This window comes from Elgaria multicarinata, chromosome 6, assembly GCF_023053635.1.
Source record: "Elgaria multicarinata webbii isolate HBS135686 ecotype San Diego chromosome 6, rElgMul1.1.pri, whole genome shotgun sequence".
Taxonomy (NCBI): Eukaryota; Metazoa; Chordata; class Lepidosauria; order Squamata; family Anguidae; genus Elgaria; species Elgaria multicarinata.
This window is the reverse complement of record NC_086176.1, coordinates 55,350,222-55,366,109: the sequence shown is the minus strand read 5'-3', so window position 1 is coordinate 55,366,109 and position 15,888 is coordinate 55,350,222. Positions and strand designations below refer to the sequence as shown.

Below are 15,888 nucleotides of genomic sequence, written 5' to 3'. Positions count from 1 at the left end.
GGTGTAGCCAGGGAGAAGAGATGAAGTTGAAGATAGAATTTCTGGTCTTGACAACAAAAATTGAGGCAAGGGTCAATGAGAAAAGATAGAACCGAGTAAAAGAGTTGCAGGCATTTGAAGTCAAGCCGTCCATAGTAAATGTGAAATGAAAGAAGAATCCAGTATAAAGAACAGGAAAGAGGGAGATGTGATTGAAACTATGTGCTGAGTAAATGAGGTGGATGGCAGAATTATGAACAGAAGAAGAGGTTTAAAACAGCTGAAAAGTGATAGGGATGAGTATTGTAATAATCCTACTTAAGAATGATGAAGAGTCTATATAGTATCACTAGTGAAAATTTCAGAAATACTAAAGAATGGAAAGTGGCAAGTCTTTGGTAGGGAGTTGAAACTGAAAGAGTTGATCAAATTGACACCCAAGTTGTCATCGTCAGCATTAAAGTTCTTAAAATTCTATGAAGCACTGTACAAAGAATAAAGGTGTTTGCCAGTGGCTTAAAAAATCTAATAAACAGTTAAGAATAAAAAATCAGTGATACTGTCAAGGTGTGTGTGGGGGAATAAATTGTGCTACAAATGCATTTTTATGTATTTTTAAAACTTACACATTGCCTTTCAAACTTTCTACTAAAGCAGATGGCAATGCAGTGAATCAAAGAGTTGGGATTACAGCATAAATCACTATTTGTAACTAAAATAAAAACCCAACGTTTTAAACAAAAAAAAATAAGAAAAACACAACTTAGATATAGCTACAAAGTAACATGAAAGCTGCATCCCAGAAGACTGAAAGTAGAAGAAAAGCTTAAATATTTTTATGGCTTCAGGCTTCCGGGATACAATTTTCTGTTTCCCTTAAATTACTAGCAGTCCTTGAGGCAAACAGGAGGCAGAGAAAGATATGCACACATAGCTTAAAGTGATGTTTCTTGCCTCTGTCAAGGTGCACAGCATGGATTCCTATCCTGGAAAGGAATGTTTAGCATTGCTACTTTGCATTTTCAGCCATAGAAGTTGTCATGGTAGGTGCTCCTTAATGCCTCTGTAGAACATTGAGACTAGCAAAAAGCCTCACTTTTTGTCCTCAATAACCTTCAATGCAGCAGCTGTTAAATGCATAATTTCAATAGTTCTCATATTTATTATTACATTTATTTATTAGATTTATATCCCGCCTTTTTTCCTCCAATGAACCCAAGGCAGTGTAATAATAATAATTTATTTCTTACCTGCCTCTCCATAATCCTCCTCTCCATTTTATCCTCACAACAACAGCCCTGCGAGGTTCGTTGGGCTGAGAGTCTATGACTGGCCCAAAGTCACCCGGTCGTTTTCCATGGCTGAGTGGGGACTAGAACCCAGATCTCCCGACTTCTAGTCCAACACCTTAGCCACTACCACCACACTGGCACTCATGGGGAGACATTTCAAAAGACATGGTATCACAAAAGGCTCTCCCCCGTGCTTTGGCAGAATGGGATTTGGGAGATCCCTGCCTCTTCAGATGTCACCTGGCAAAGCTGTGCATGAGATCAGAGGCTGTTCTGCAGCTCAGCTTCTTGGCCACCAGTGTGCTGGTCTTAAGGCAGCTGCTATGCACCCTAAGTGAGAGGCAGTTTACAAGTGTAGGTGAAATAGACATTTCTGTACAACCTAAGCCAAAACATGGTGTCTGGCAGTAGCAACTCTCCCCCTCCCCTTGAAAAAAAATGTTGAGGGAAGGATAATATGTTCCTGGACCTTAGGCTCACATGAATAAACATGCCAAGCCTCTTGAATTCTTCTGGCATCAGGAGTAATACTCCATGACATCATCCACATCAAGACAAAAGGAATCCATGCCAGTACATATAAATGAAGCATTTTCAAGTTAAGGAACACAAAGAAAATTAGCAGGCACTGGAAGGATGATTCTGTATATTTCACAAGCAGTTGTTTTAAGACAGGATGAGTCAATTCTTATGGAAGTGGCTTGATATCACTTCACTTCTTCAGAATTCTCTGCCAGATTGGTAGGGCTCTGATCGACTGCTGTTTCCTTGTTATTCTAAACATGCCATTTCTGAATATTTAACAGCTTCTTCTGTAAAATGGCATAAAAGCATCTAGGTCACAAACTCCATAATCAATATTTGTTAAATGCTTGAAATGCATTTCTCCACCCCTTCCCCATTTTCTTCTAGCAAAGTAGTTAAATTGAGATGTCTTTTTCTATGTTTAGGTATCTGCCACATTTGCAGCAAGCTTGGTAACTAGCCCTGCTATTGGAGCACACCTGTCTACTCTATATGGTGATAACTTGGTGGTACTAGTTGCTACAGTGGTGGCTATTGTAGATATCTGTTTCATTCTGTTGGCTGTACCGGAATCTCTACCTGAAAAAATGAGACCACCTTCATGGGGAGCTCTTATATCATGGGAACAAGCAGACCCCTTTGCAGTAAGTTCGTGTTCACTCTTCTTTACAATTAGTCTGATTTCTTCATTGGAAGATAATATAGGGGGAAATGCATTTTCAGCAGTTTTTGTGTGTGCGTTGACTAAATCAAAACCCCGTTAAACCTGCCTAATGTGGCTTTTTGAAAACTGACTAGTGCCTAGGAACTCTGACTTGCCAGAGGCAACAAGCTATCCATAAAAAAGGGCTCAGTGCAACCAGCACTTGCAGGCCGCATGTAGCTGTGCGTATCTCGATGTCACCACTACTTGTTCAAATGGTAAATCCTTTATTTAGATGTAGGGTCATGATGGAATGATTGTAAAATCTCACTGATCCTTGCATGATTTAGTACATCTTTCTATTTTAGTGCTAAGTCAGGCATCCAGGCCTGTGGAGACAAGCCAATGCCCCTTGAGAAGATGGGGAAGTTACCAGGCGAAACGAAACAGGGCCTTCTGTGTATGCCCTGCAGGTGTAATTCACCTGACCTGACTTTTCCAAGCAATTCAGATTGCACTAGCAGCCCCAGCTACTATTTTATGGGAAGAAATGAAGATGAGAGAGACCGCGTTATCAGCAGTGGTGGCTGTGGCCTAGCTTCACTGCTTAGGAGCCGTGGGACCTTTGTGTCTCCCTTTCGACCTCAAGGGGAGGAAAATGAGGCTGCTGGAGGACCAGGCTGTTCATTTTTGTCCTGCTAGCATAACAGAAGAACTGCCTTGGTGAATTAGGCCCAAGATCCATTTTAGTCCATGAACAGCTGGTCAGGTGAACCTGGAAAGCTCACAAACAGGAGAAACAACTCCTGGGGAAAAAAACTATTTTGAAACAAACTACAAATGGAATATATTCTGATTCAAAGTAAGGACTTGGTCCAAACCAAATAAACCTTCACACATGTTCTGCTTTGCTCACTTTACTTTTCCTTAATCTTTTGACAGTCGTTGAAAAGAGTTGGGAAGGATTCTACGATTTTGCTGACTTGCATTACCGTCTTTCTTTCTTATCTGCCTGAGGCTGGCCAGTATTCTAGCTTCTTCCTGTATTTGAGACAGGTAAGTATTTTCTAATAGATAGATAGATATATTTTCTTAACTTCTGCCACATTTTTCCTGATAAATTATTAAATTAAGAATACACTTAGAAAACAGGTACAGCTTTAAAATATAGTGATGCATAGTATATAGACATTGCATCAGAGTTACAGCAGCTTTTGGAATTGGAGAAATCTGGAGTTTATTCCGTTTGTCAGTCATTGGTACAAACACTAACTTTTTAAAATAGCACAATGGCCAAAATCCAGGCTACATGACTAACTGTGTGCTTGCAGTAGGACTTTTTTTCTTTCTTTAACAGCAACCTCTGCTCCCCCTACCAACCAGTGCCATAGAGCAAACTGCTTTTGGAAACTCAGAAGTGTTTTTTAGTTCAGCACCTATTGCTGCTGTTCAGAGAAGAGAGTCCCCTCTTGCTGGGCTTGTGCAAGGTCTTGTTGTGTCTGAAGAATCTCACTGGTGTGGCCAGGGGCACCTTTGACACATAGTATATTGCATGGTTTTTATTCTGAAAACGCAGTTTTAAAATAGTGTGGCTTAGATCCTGACTCTTTAAAATTCCACTCACAGAAGAAATTATTGTTGTTGTTGTTGTTGTTGTTACATTTATATGCTACCCCATAGCCGAAGCTCTCTTCCATGAGCGCAACACTTCTGTTCATAGAGCAAAATACTAGTATGCAAGCATTTGTGGATTTCCCCCTGTAATATATGTTATGTGTTGCCACCTAGTGGTAACAAAGCAAAAGTGTTTCTTTTAGAATAGTTGGAACTGAGCACGCTCCAGGCGTGTGCTTCTGGGTGTGGTTTCAAGATGGATGCCAAAATAAAATGTATAAAGAAATAAACCAGTTATTTTTTCATCCCACTAGTGTAGGCTACCTGTGTTACACCCCTCACTGTTTGAAAGCACTTGTAGCTATCTTTGAACGGACATATTCCTGTATTTTGTAATAGAGCCAAGCCAGGAACAAGTTCCTATTATGTGGTTAAGCAAAAAATAAAGGTGCCAGAGAATATTAAGGTTTCCAGTTTGTGAATTTGTTCCTGAGAGGCAAAACAATCTGATATGCAGACTCTCATTAAAATCCCTCCCTTGCCCCTCTTGTTATTGAGCTAAATGCAGGGAATAATATGAAGCAAACTAAATGTGATGATACGACATACAATTTCATTGAGGGCAAAGATACCAACAACAGCACAACTATGGGGCAGTGCTTTATGGCTAGAGCAGCAGTCACTCTCAAACTCTTCTGTTAGGCCTTTATTATAACTTAAGCCATTTTTACCTTGCTCTTCAGCTGAAAAAGACTACCAGAGCACCTTATGAAGATCAGTGATAAGACAATCCCCGTACTTAGGTTTATAATTTAAAAGACATCTACAAAAGGGGGAAGGATTGGGAGGGAGGAAGAAAAGGGCAAATTGAGGAGCTCCTTCTTAATCCTGATGTCCTTGGCAGGGAGAAGGGACGCAAGTTTTCTTTAGCTTCTCCTGCTCTGTCTAATGGATGGGTCTAGGCCGGTCTTCCTCTTGCCATGATATTCTTCCCTGGAGACAGGAGGTGCAGCCTCCCAGTGGCACTTGGCCCCTGCGTGGTGGCAGAGACCTGTGTGTGCTGCTCTTCTGCTCTGCGGCCCCCAGCAACCAGGAAGATAATAGGTCCTACTTAACAATGTTGGAACAAAGTTGGAGTGAAACAGATTAAGGTCTAGTAAATGGTAAAAAGATGCCTAAGGAGTAGGATACATCTTAAGATGCATATGTAGATCATAGAATCATGGAATAGTACAGTTGGAAAGGGCCTAAAAGGCCATCTAGTCCAGCCCCCTGCTCAATAGAAGGCTTGTTTTCAGGCTAAAATATGATCTAATTAACTGGTCATGATGCTACGGAATCTGCTCTGCCTTTTGTTTGACCTAAAGTGGACTTAAAGTGCAACCCTATCTTTGTGTCATTTTCAAAGTCTTCTTGAGCTCTTGCCAGCAGGATAGAAGTGAGAGAAGGAACTGCATTTGCTACTCTTCCTGTGTTCTTCTTTTTAACCATTTCCCACTGTGAGTGGCGAGAGGGAAATAATTTATACCAGCTAGAGCCAGTCTAAATTATTCTTCATATTTGGGGTGTGGTTGGGGACTGGGAGAGCTTTGGAAGCCTTCTCTGGTCCACCTACACCACACCCCCAGTCCTCCTCCAGTTCTTCCAGGCTGAATGATGAGAGCCACAGATCTCTCCTCAGGGGCAGGGAAGGAGATCCAAAGTTGGATCTCCTATAAGATCAGAGCTCTGCCTCTGACCTTGGAGCAGGATTTTCAGTTTATCCCATGGCCACTGAGATGCTGTCCCAAGCATCTCAGGATTGCCCTATTAGTTCATACCAGACCTTGACTGCTACCTGCCTTCTGCAACTCAAATATCTGTGGTTATGGCCACCACTAAAATCACTTTTGACCCTTCTGGTCTTAATGAAAAATGTAACTTTTCTGGTTTGTGTAATTGTGTAAGCTGTCCTATAAGCCATTCTTATTTACTTCTTGGAAATCAGTTTAGCTAACAGCTGTGTTTAAACTTTACATACACATTGTTTCTGTGCTTTGGTTTGTCTACAGGTGATAAAATTTGAGTATGCTAGCATTGCAGCATTCATAGCTGTCATTGGAATTCTGTCCATAGGTGCTCAGGTAAGTACAGTCTTTTAGAAGCTTACATTTTAATGAGTACTCGTGATGATACATGCTTTGCAAATAAAGTGTACATAAAACAAATGTTTGTACGCAGGTTAAAATACAGCTGCTGTGGAATAAGGTTTTTTTAATAAATGGAATATTTATTTATTTTAATACATCTCCCACCTTATTTGCCCTGTAAAAGATATTCAAGGCTGCTCATAAACAAAGGTCACAACATAATATTTAAGAACAATATATCACACATCCAATTTCTATCAATCAAAATAATTTTGAAAAAACACATTTAACATAAAAGCCCTCCCCATTCATATGGGTCAATAAACAGGCCTTTGTGTTTTATAGCTTACTATCTAGCCTTCCCCAACCTGGTTCTCTCTAGATATAATCTGGGAGTTGGTGTCCAAAACATCTGGAGAGCATCAGGTTGAGGAAGGCTGGCTCCCTCTTACGACTCCATAGGAATGCTGTGCCAGCAGATTTCCTGCATCAGCAGGGTTGGACTAAATGACCTTTGAGGTCCCTTTCAATTCTGTGATTCTGTAGCATGAATATGCCTTCTCCCAAAGATCTGCCTTGAAGTCGTGGTTTTCCAGTTGGACTGAAAGTTGCTCATGGGACTTGGCATCTGCTTGATTTGAGGGGGACCTTAAGAGTTTTCTCTACCCTAAAGGGAATGTAGGGATATGAAATGAAATCATTAGAAGGAAGGATGCTAGGTAGGGAGTATGAAAAGGGAAGGAAGTTGAAATGTCTTTTCCTATTTAATTCTTGTTGAGGAGCTAGTATAATAGTTAAGAATATGGGGTTTTGAGTTAGAGATTTCTATTTCAATTGTGCCTCGGCTGTAGCCTCACTGGGTGGAATTATGATCGCTTATATCTTGTGCTGTGTTCCCTCTAATAATACTGTCCTAGAGAACAGACTTGTTTCAAGATTACTGGGTGAAATAAAGAAAGTGCTATACATGTATTGTGATTAATTTGAAAGGTTTTATGTTTGTCTTAGCATAAGATCAGATCTTTTTAAAATGGGATTTGCAGCTAATAAACTTTAAAATGCCAGACTGAGTTGAGTTTGCATTGATATTTTTATTTTATTTATTATAAATATGAAGTGCTTAAAACACTCTCTGCTTTTTCCAACACAACGTATTCTCTATTTTTATAGACTATCTTTCTCAGTATCCTCATGAGGTCCATAGGAAACAAAAATACAGTTCTCCTTGGCCTTGGTTTTCAGATGTTCCAGCTGGCCTGGTATGGCTTTGGTTCTCAGCCGTGGTAAGTGCAGTGCTCTTGGAACAAGGACATCTTTGCTAGCTCTTTTGTATAATCGGAAGTATTGTACCTTAATTATTGTAAGCTGTGATGGATGCCCAGGGGGCTAAAAACGCAAAGTAGATTTTTTTTTGATAGATAAAGCTTGGGTATTTTTAAATAGTCTCCTGAACCCCATAGATCAGTAGTCTTTAACCTTTCCAGACCAGGGACCACGCTTTAGTCCAAACAAACATTTGAGGACCCACATTTTATTTATTTCTGTTTATACAGTGGCATTGGTGCTGATGCGACCCTCCTTAGGTCTGGCTATGGACCAGTAGTGGCTCCTGACCCACCAGTTGAAGACCAGTGTCCCGGACCAGCCTTCCCTAACATGGTTCCCTCCAGGTGTTTGACAACAGCTTCCCTAATCCCTGAACACTGGCCATGCTGGCTGGGGCTGATGGGAATTATAGTTTTAGACATCTGGAGGATTCCATAGATTATTAGCTCTTTTGATTAATTTAGCTTTTGCACCAGTTTCCAGTTGACCTGATAGCTCACTTTGTCTCCACTCTTCTTTGGGTGGTTTCTTGTACTGGTGGGATTAGAGTCTGATCTTTTACATTCAGAAACCACTGCCCTATTTTGCCTTGCCAAAGTGTTAGCATTAAGCACTTGCTATCAAACAAATATTTGTATAATCCTATTCAACCTTGGGAAGGGGGGGGTATCTTGCATTTAAAGCTCCTTTGTTGTAGGAAGTTTATGTGCTGACATTTTCAGCTCTATAGGGTTAGCAAGGATTTAAGCGCCAGGTTACAAGTTACAGTGGGCATCAGCATCCCTGTGGGTGGGTGTTCTAACCCCCTTCCCCCGGCTGTAACATTTAACAAGATTTACTACATGAAATGGGACTACGACTTACCAGGTTTCCCTGCCTGATGTCATTGGCAGCCACTTATGGAGTGGAGGAACTTGCTGATTGGTAGTCCTGCTTCATGTGGTGAGTGCTTATAAACTTTGCACATGGTGCGATGGGAAACATCCCACAGGGATGCCAACCCTCCATCTAATACTACCCAAAAGATATGGTAACAGCTGGAGAAGTACCTTTTTCTCTCTGTATAGTTGACTTTTCTTTCAAATTATGTAATTGCATGACTCTGTGTCTTGTTCTTAGGATGATGTGGGCAGCAGGAGCTGTAGCAGCCATGTCAAGTATTACCTTTCCAGCGATCAGTGCTCTTGTGTCACGAAATGCAGACTCAGACCAGCAGGGTGAGTGCAGTAACTGTTTGATATAAAACTTCCACAGAACTATCTTCTTAGCAAAACCAGTGTGCATACATCTGCTTGTGCTTTTGAAAACACATTTTAGCTTTTGGAAGCAATGCGTTCCACATCTGACATGTCCCCATGTGTACTCAGTGGGAAGACAGTTGTGCGTGCTGTGGATCTTCAAAAAATAGGATTCTCTAGCTAAGAGAGGTGGGGCATCTTTTTTTTATATTGAAGGATATGGGTTACTCTCTTGGGGAGTTCCATACTAGAGGTTGAAGAGGGCCAGGACACTGGCTGGCTGCTGCAGGCTGGATCCAGTAGCATTGGATCCGGCTCCTGGGCTGCCAGCTCCCCATCCCTGCTCCAGTCAGCACAGTCATCTCTTTGTGTGATGACCTGTTCTTTAGTTTTGCATCTTTATCTACTTTCTCTTCCATAACCATCATAATCTGTTATCAACCATAATAGTACTTGGACTTCAGCATTTATTTCCCATGAAAGATTGATTGTGACACAGGTTGTTTTCCCAGTGAGACTGGGTTTGCACAACGTGATAACCCACAGTGGGCTGTGACCCATATTTCTTTCAGAGTGGCTTGCTGGGCTGTCCGAACCCAGTCAGAGTGGCTTGTGCATGGTTAAGAAACCATGCTGCTTGGTTCCGGCAACTTGACACGCTGCTCTAAAACAAGCAGGGCACACAACCCATCGTGGCTTATGTTGCGCGATTCTAGCCTGAGAGGGAGTGAGAGAACAGTTAGCTAAAATTAATTCTAGCAAATTTAGTCTCACAGAGTCAGCAAATTTTGTGAGCAAAGCATCTTCCAGGTCAGTTTTCCCAGCCTATTTCTAGACAGAGTTCGTCTGAACATATAGTCGTGTGAAAAAGAAAGTACACCCTCTTGGAATTGTATGATTTTACATATCAGGGCATAATAACAATCATCTGTTCCTTAGCAGGTCTAAAAATTAGGTAAATGCAACCTCAGATGAACAACAACACATGACATATTACACTATGTCATGATTTATTTAACAGAAATAAAGCCAAAATGGAGAAGCCATGTGTGAAAAAGTAAGTACACCCTTACTGCTTCCATAGGAATTAAGATGCTAAGTAGCAGACAGGTACTGCTAATCAAATGCCCGTGATTAATTGATCATCAGCAAGTATGACCACCTCTATAAAAGCCAAAGTTTTTTCAGTTTGCTGGTCTGGAGCATCCAGGTGTGTGTTAACACAATGCCAAGGAGGAAAGACATCAGCAATGATCTTAGAGAAGCAATTGCTGCTGCCCATCAATCTGGGAAGGGTTATAAGGCCATTTCCAAACAATTTAAAGTCCATCATTCTACAGTGAGAAAGATTATTCAAAAGTGGAAAACATTCAAGACTTGCCAATCTTCCCAGGAGAGGACATCCCAGCAAAATCATCTCAAGGTCAGACCGTGCAATGCTCAGAGAAATTGCAAAAAAACCAAGAGTTACATCTCAGACTCTACAGGCCTCAGTGAGCATGTTAAATGTTAAAGTTCATGGCAGTACAATTAGAAAAAGACTGAACAAGTATGGTTTGTTTGGAAGGGTTGCCAGGAGAAAGCCTCTTCTCTCTAAAAAGAACGTGGCAGCGCAGCTTAGGTTTGCAAAGTTGCATTTGGACAAACCACAAGTCTTCTGGAACAATGTCCTTTGGACAGACGAGACCAAAGTGGAGATGTTTGGCCATAATGCACAGCGCCATGTTTGGCGAAAACCAAACACAGCATTTCAGCACAAACACCTCATACCAACTGTCAAGCACGGTGGTGGAGGGATGATGATTTGGGCTTGTTTTGCAGCCACAGGACCTGGGAACCTTGCAGTCATTGAGTCGATCATGAACTCCTCTGCATACCAAAGTATTCTAGAGTCAAATGTGAGGCCATCTGTCCGACAGCTAAAGCTTGGCCAAAATTGGGTCATGCAACAGGACAATGATCCCAGCACACCAGCAAATCTACAACAGAATGGCTGAAAAAGAAAAGAATCAGGGTGTTGCAATGGCCCAGTCAAGGTCCAGACCTCAACCCGATTGAAATGCTGTGGCGGGACCTTAAGAGAGCTGTGCATAAACAAATGCCCTCAAACCTCAATGAACTGAAGCAACGTTGTAAAGAAGAGTGGGCCAAAATTCCTCCACAACTATGTGAGAGACTGATAAAATCATACAGAAAATGATTACTTCAAGTTATTGCTGCTAAAGGTGGTTCTACAAGCTATTGAATCATAAGGTGTACTTACTTTTTCACACATGGCTTCTCCATTTTGGCTTTATTTCTGTTAAATAAATCATGACACGGTGTAATATGTCATGTGTTGTTGTTAATCTGCTAAGGAACAGATGATTGTTATTATGTCCTGATATGTAAAATCATACAATTCCAAGAGGGTGTACTTTCTTTTTCACACGACTGTACATTTTTTAATGGATCTCTTCGCTTTCTGTTAAGATGACCACAGTTTTACTGCATGGCACAGAATGGGAAAGAGATCAGAGAAGCATCATTTTTTAAAATAATTTTGAGTAAGTGTGCAAGCTACAGCAAAAAAAGGCATAGTGTTAGTCTTGTTGTAATTATGTATTCTTTGAAGCCTTTTTAGTAGTTAGAAAGTGGAAATTAATGCCATCTAGTGGTGACTGAACATTTGAAAGTGCAGAAGCATACAGATTGGAACTACCTTCCTACATTGAAACAAGTAATCTAATTCAGTCACTCTGAAACTTCCAAACAAGGAAATCTCTACTTCAGAGAACATATTTATGTACTATTCAAACTACTTGTCTGCAGCATTACTTTCCTATCTAGCTAATCCTTGAAGGTATTCATTAGTACTTGATAAGGTCAACCTAGTAACTGCGTGTTAGCTTGAAAGTCATTACACTGAAGGCTTTAGAGTTCTTGCATCCTAATTTTAAAATGATTTTTCCTTCACCGTTAACTTGATCTTCTACAGGTGTTGTCCAGGGGATAATAACTGGAATCAGAGGTCTGTGCAATGGCCTAGGTCCTGCTCTCTATGGTTTTATATTCTTTCTGTTCCATGTGGAGCTTAATGAGTTGGCACCTGTTCAGGATAAAAAGGCTATGCAGGATCCAAGTGATGAGGTAAATGATTGTAAACATTAATTGTTGTGATTTTTAATAGGTCTTGATCAAGGCATTTGGTGGAAAATCTCTTGATAAAATGTGTGACTATTCCCCCTTTCTTCATTTTGTTCAGGCAGCCTTGGTTATTGATAATTTTCATAGTTCACAGCTAAAGTTTGATTTTATAGGAATTATTCTGAAGGTTATTTATGGATACACTTCTGGGTTTTTCATTTTAGTCTTTTTGCTTCTTTAATCTGTGTAGGCAAATCTAAAACTTTTATGTTCAAGGAAATGTTTTTCACACTTCAAAAATAAATCCTACCTCTTCTAAGATTGTATTCAGGCCCATGGAAAAAATGATTCCTCAGATAGTGCCCATTTTCTTTAAGAACTCTGAGGATGAAAGCTTTGGTGAAGCACAATATTGAGGCTGAATGATTATTTTATCATCTGTGTTTGTCATAAACAGGTGATTCATTGTCACTCCTTGCCACCACAGTACATCTATTTATTTTTATGTAGTCTCCTCTTCGCCAGTATGCTTGGGGTGCTTTATAATGTGGTTGTCAGAATGTCCACACATTTATGGTTGAGTCAGCGCTTCTGTTTATGGTCTTGCGTTTTTAATAATTTACAGTTTGTGTTGAACATGCTGTTGAAGCCTGCTATAAAAGCTCTCTTGGGGAAATGTTTTACAAGTATCCGACATGGGCTTTATCCTTTTAGTCATTCAGTTTCTAGCAGACTTGAGTAAGTCTGCTTCCCCTAGTATGGCCATTCTGGGTATTTTTACTAGAAGAGTGGGATATAAATTATTATTATTATTGGCATAGCCTTTACTTCATATTTATCATTATGCCCATTGATGTAATTTAAAATGTTCATATGTTCTTAGCATTAAGCTAATGTCTGTTTATATTAATTATGTGGAGCACTTTCACACTTTCTTGACATTTTCTGATGGATTATGGCGAAGGAAGTTGCCACTACTCACCATCCTTTTACAGAGTATCTGGCAGGCATTGGGGAAATCCTTCTTGGCTGTTCCCTTTCATGTTTTTGTGCACCTTGGTCATATACTCTCTTCCAACCCCAAACTCCTGCAAAGACCTCAGGTGTTGTGAGAACCTCAGGTGTTGTGGCCCATCTCCAGTTGTGCCAAGAGATGGGCTGCCTTGTCCCAGTCCACTTGAGACTGGCAGGCAGGCTTGCTTTTGCTGCATCCTTGATTGAGCAGGGTGTTCTTCGTCCCAGTGCAGCATTTTGCAGCACAAATGGGGACTGTTCTCTGACTAGCTGTGAAGACCGTCAGAAACAGTGTTGCTGTCATTCCGAATGACATTGGAGATGAGACCTCACCTCGCTCTGACTCGGCAGAGTTAGGGTTAGTGGGTACCACACATTTTTGACTGGTTACCAAGGCCAATCAGATGTGTGGGTTCTCGACTGAACTTAATTGGCATGTCAGTTAAATAATCTGACTAAAAAAAAAATCGCAGCATCGATACCTGATCATGGATCCGTCTTTGCACAATCTCATTGTTTATATTTTATTCTGCAGGCATTTATCTGTGGTAGCTCATTCTTTCTTTCTCTGCAGAGTGCAATTATCCCTGGGCCACCTTTCCTGTTTGGAGCATGTGCAGTCCTTCTAGCTTTTCTAGTTGCCTTATTCATCCCTGAGCACAGTAAAGCCAGCAGTACCAGGAAGCACAGCAACAGCATCAGCAGTATCCAGAGCAACAACCCAGATCGAGGCAGTGATGAGGACATTGAGCCACTGTTGCAAGACAGCAGTGTATGAGAGCTACTAGATTTTCCTAATGTTAATAGAGACTGCAAGCAAGCAAAATCCATGCACTGAGCTCTGAATTCAGAGCAGGACTTGACTGGTGAGCTTTTGATCTATCAGAAGCTTTGCACATTTCACCCACCTAAGGTATACTGTGTAGGTGGCCACTGGTGTCCCGGACGGGCGGATTTCAACCACTTACTGTGTTTTTTGTATAACTGTCCGAAGTAGTTATTTTTATGTATCGGTGCAAATGCTATCATGCCCAACATTGAATTGAGAATTTGGAATACAGTGTCTTGGAAATTACCTTCAAAAACACAATTGAACATTGAGCACTCAATTTCACTATGAGCAGACCACAGCCCCTGCCAAAGTAGTGAATGGTGAAGCATTTCCATTATGCCTTCTCATTGGATACATCCTTCCTTTTAGCCCTCTTGAGTTTGGGAAAATATTCTATATGAGTAAATGCTACTGATGGATAAAGGTCATTACATTGTCCCTCCTTCAAATGCTCCTATATTTCTCTTACTAATATGCTGTCTGATAGAATGAGTATTGCATAACTATTTACAGATGAAGTGTTGCAGAAGAACTTCAACCATTGAAATAGAAGTTATTTGCAAGTCTTCATTCCCCTCATTCCCAAGGATTCTAACGTAGACATGTGTAAAAAGGGCTCCAGCTGGAACCTAAAATGGACAAAGATAATTCTATGTTGATGGAAGGCATTAGTGATGCTCACTGAACGGTCTAGCACTACCAGTGTGGTCAGTTCTGACATAGAGCCTAATTAACTGGATGCTGAGGCAATTTACATTGACTTGTGTGTATTTATTGCATCGTCACTTTTTATCTGCCGTATGAAGCACTCCATCCCTGTTAATTTCACTCCTGCCTTAACTGCTACTTAGTGTGCATTTGTTATCCACTACATTTAGCTTTCATATCAATCTCTGAAGAATCTCATGGATTTACAATTATGATATGCTTCTTCAAAAGAGGTGTTAAAGATGGTTTAGTTTCTACAGAGTATCATGCTATAATTTTTAGAGGCATTTTATGAATTTACACAGATTTCTATGTATTTTGCGGCAGTGGAAATGGACCATTACACAAAAAACTAACAAAGTACTCTTATGAATGTTTTATATGTATTGAATATATGTAGATATTTGTAAGAAGTTTTACTTTTTTCCAGATGAGGTACTGTGTAAATCTTGTATTTATAAATGTAATGAGGGTGTTGACAGATATACAGCTTTTATAAAGGATTGTGTAACGACTGAACAAAAATTAAAAAATACAAAAATATATATATATATATATATATATTTTGAAACTTGTTCCGCCTTAAGCAAAGATATCAAACCTTTTGTACTATGCAGTTTGGTTTTTAAGTTAATAAGCTTCCTAATGCATAATAAATTTGCAACCTATATTATACATGCTTCAAGTATGATTTTACTATTATATATATTTCCTCCCAATACTCAAGTTGTTTTTGAATTATTTGTATTACATAGATTCTTGGCTAATTAGTTATTACATACCATTCCAACACTACGCTTTGTTCCCTTTGCTCAGCTAAATATGCTAAATGACAGAACTGATATGTATGTAAAGATGAGCTGGTCATAACTGGTTTGTTGACAGCAATTCTTCCTTCGAGAAGAGGGACTACAACCCTCTCCATCCCCAGCTAGCCTGGCCAAAAGCTGGCGGATTACTGAATTTGCACCCAGTTGGGGAAGGCTGCAGTATAGCTAGTATTAAGTAAACTGGGAGAATCTCAAAGCTTTGGTGAACTTCCCCAAGACAAAAATGGAAGTGTCCAGGTCTCTCCAAGCATAACTGTGTGCCAGAGCACACATTGCTTTAAAGACATAAAGACATAGCTATAGTAGTTGCATCTTTTTTTACGATAGAGTTAAAGTGATGTGGCCTGATCTCTATCAGAATCCTAGTAAGGGGAGATAGGCGGCTGTACTAATGCAAATTGTACTGTGCTGGTGTAGAGGATGCCAACAACATTTGCTGGCGCAACCTGTGATTATACAATCTGAGTGTACAACATTGCTGTGTTTTGTTTTTGACCAACCTTTTGCCTTGAGGCTCAGAAGATTGGGACTTATTTATTTATAGTATTTTTATCCCGTCCCTCAGCCAAAAAGGCTCCCCGAGAGTTTTACAATGGATCAGTAAAGGAGACAGTCCCTGCCCTCAGGCTTAC

General features: G+C 40.3%; 1 protein-coding gene across 1 annotated transcript in view; it reads left to right on the top strand.

The window, feature by feature from the left end:
- The window catches only part of LOC134400828 (hippocampus abundant transcript-like protein 1), a 38,985-nt gene extending 23,899 nt beyond the window's left edge, over window positions 1–15,086 (top strand). The window contains exons 6-12 of the mRNA XM_063129436.1: window positions 2,222–2,440; window positions 3,382–3,495; window positions 6,105–6,176; window positions 7,353–7,465; window positions 8,628–8,725; window positions 11,724–11,875; window positions 13,461–15,086. Coding sequence (XP_062985506.1) covers window positions 2,222–2,440; window positions 3,382–3,495; window positions 6,105–6,176; window positions 7,353–7,465; window positions 8,628–8,725; window positions 11,724–11,875; window positions 13,461–13,664 — 972 coding nt within the window. The 3' untranslated portion in view covers window positions 13,665–15,086. The remainder of the gene's footprint in view (window positions 1–2,221; window positions 2,441–3,381; window positions 3,496–6,104; window positions 6,177–7,352; window positions 7,466–8,627; window positions 8,726–11,723; window positions 11,876–13,460) is intronic.
- The last annotated feature ends 802 nt before the right edge of the window (window positions 15,087–15,888 follow it).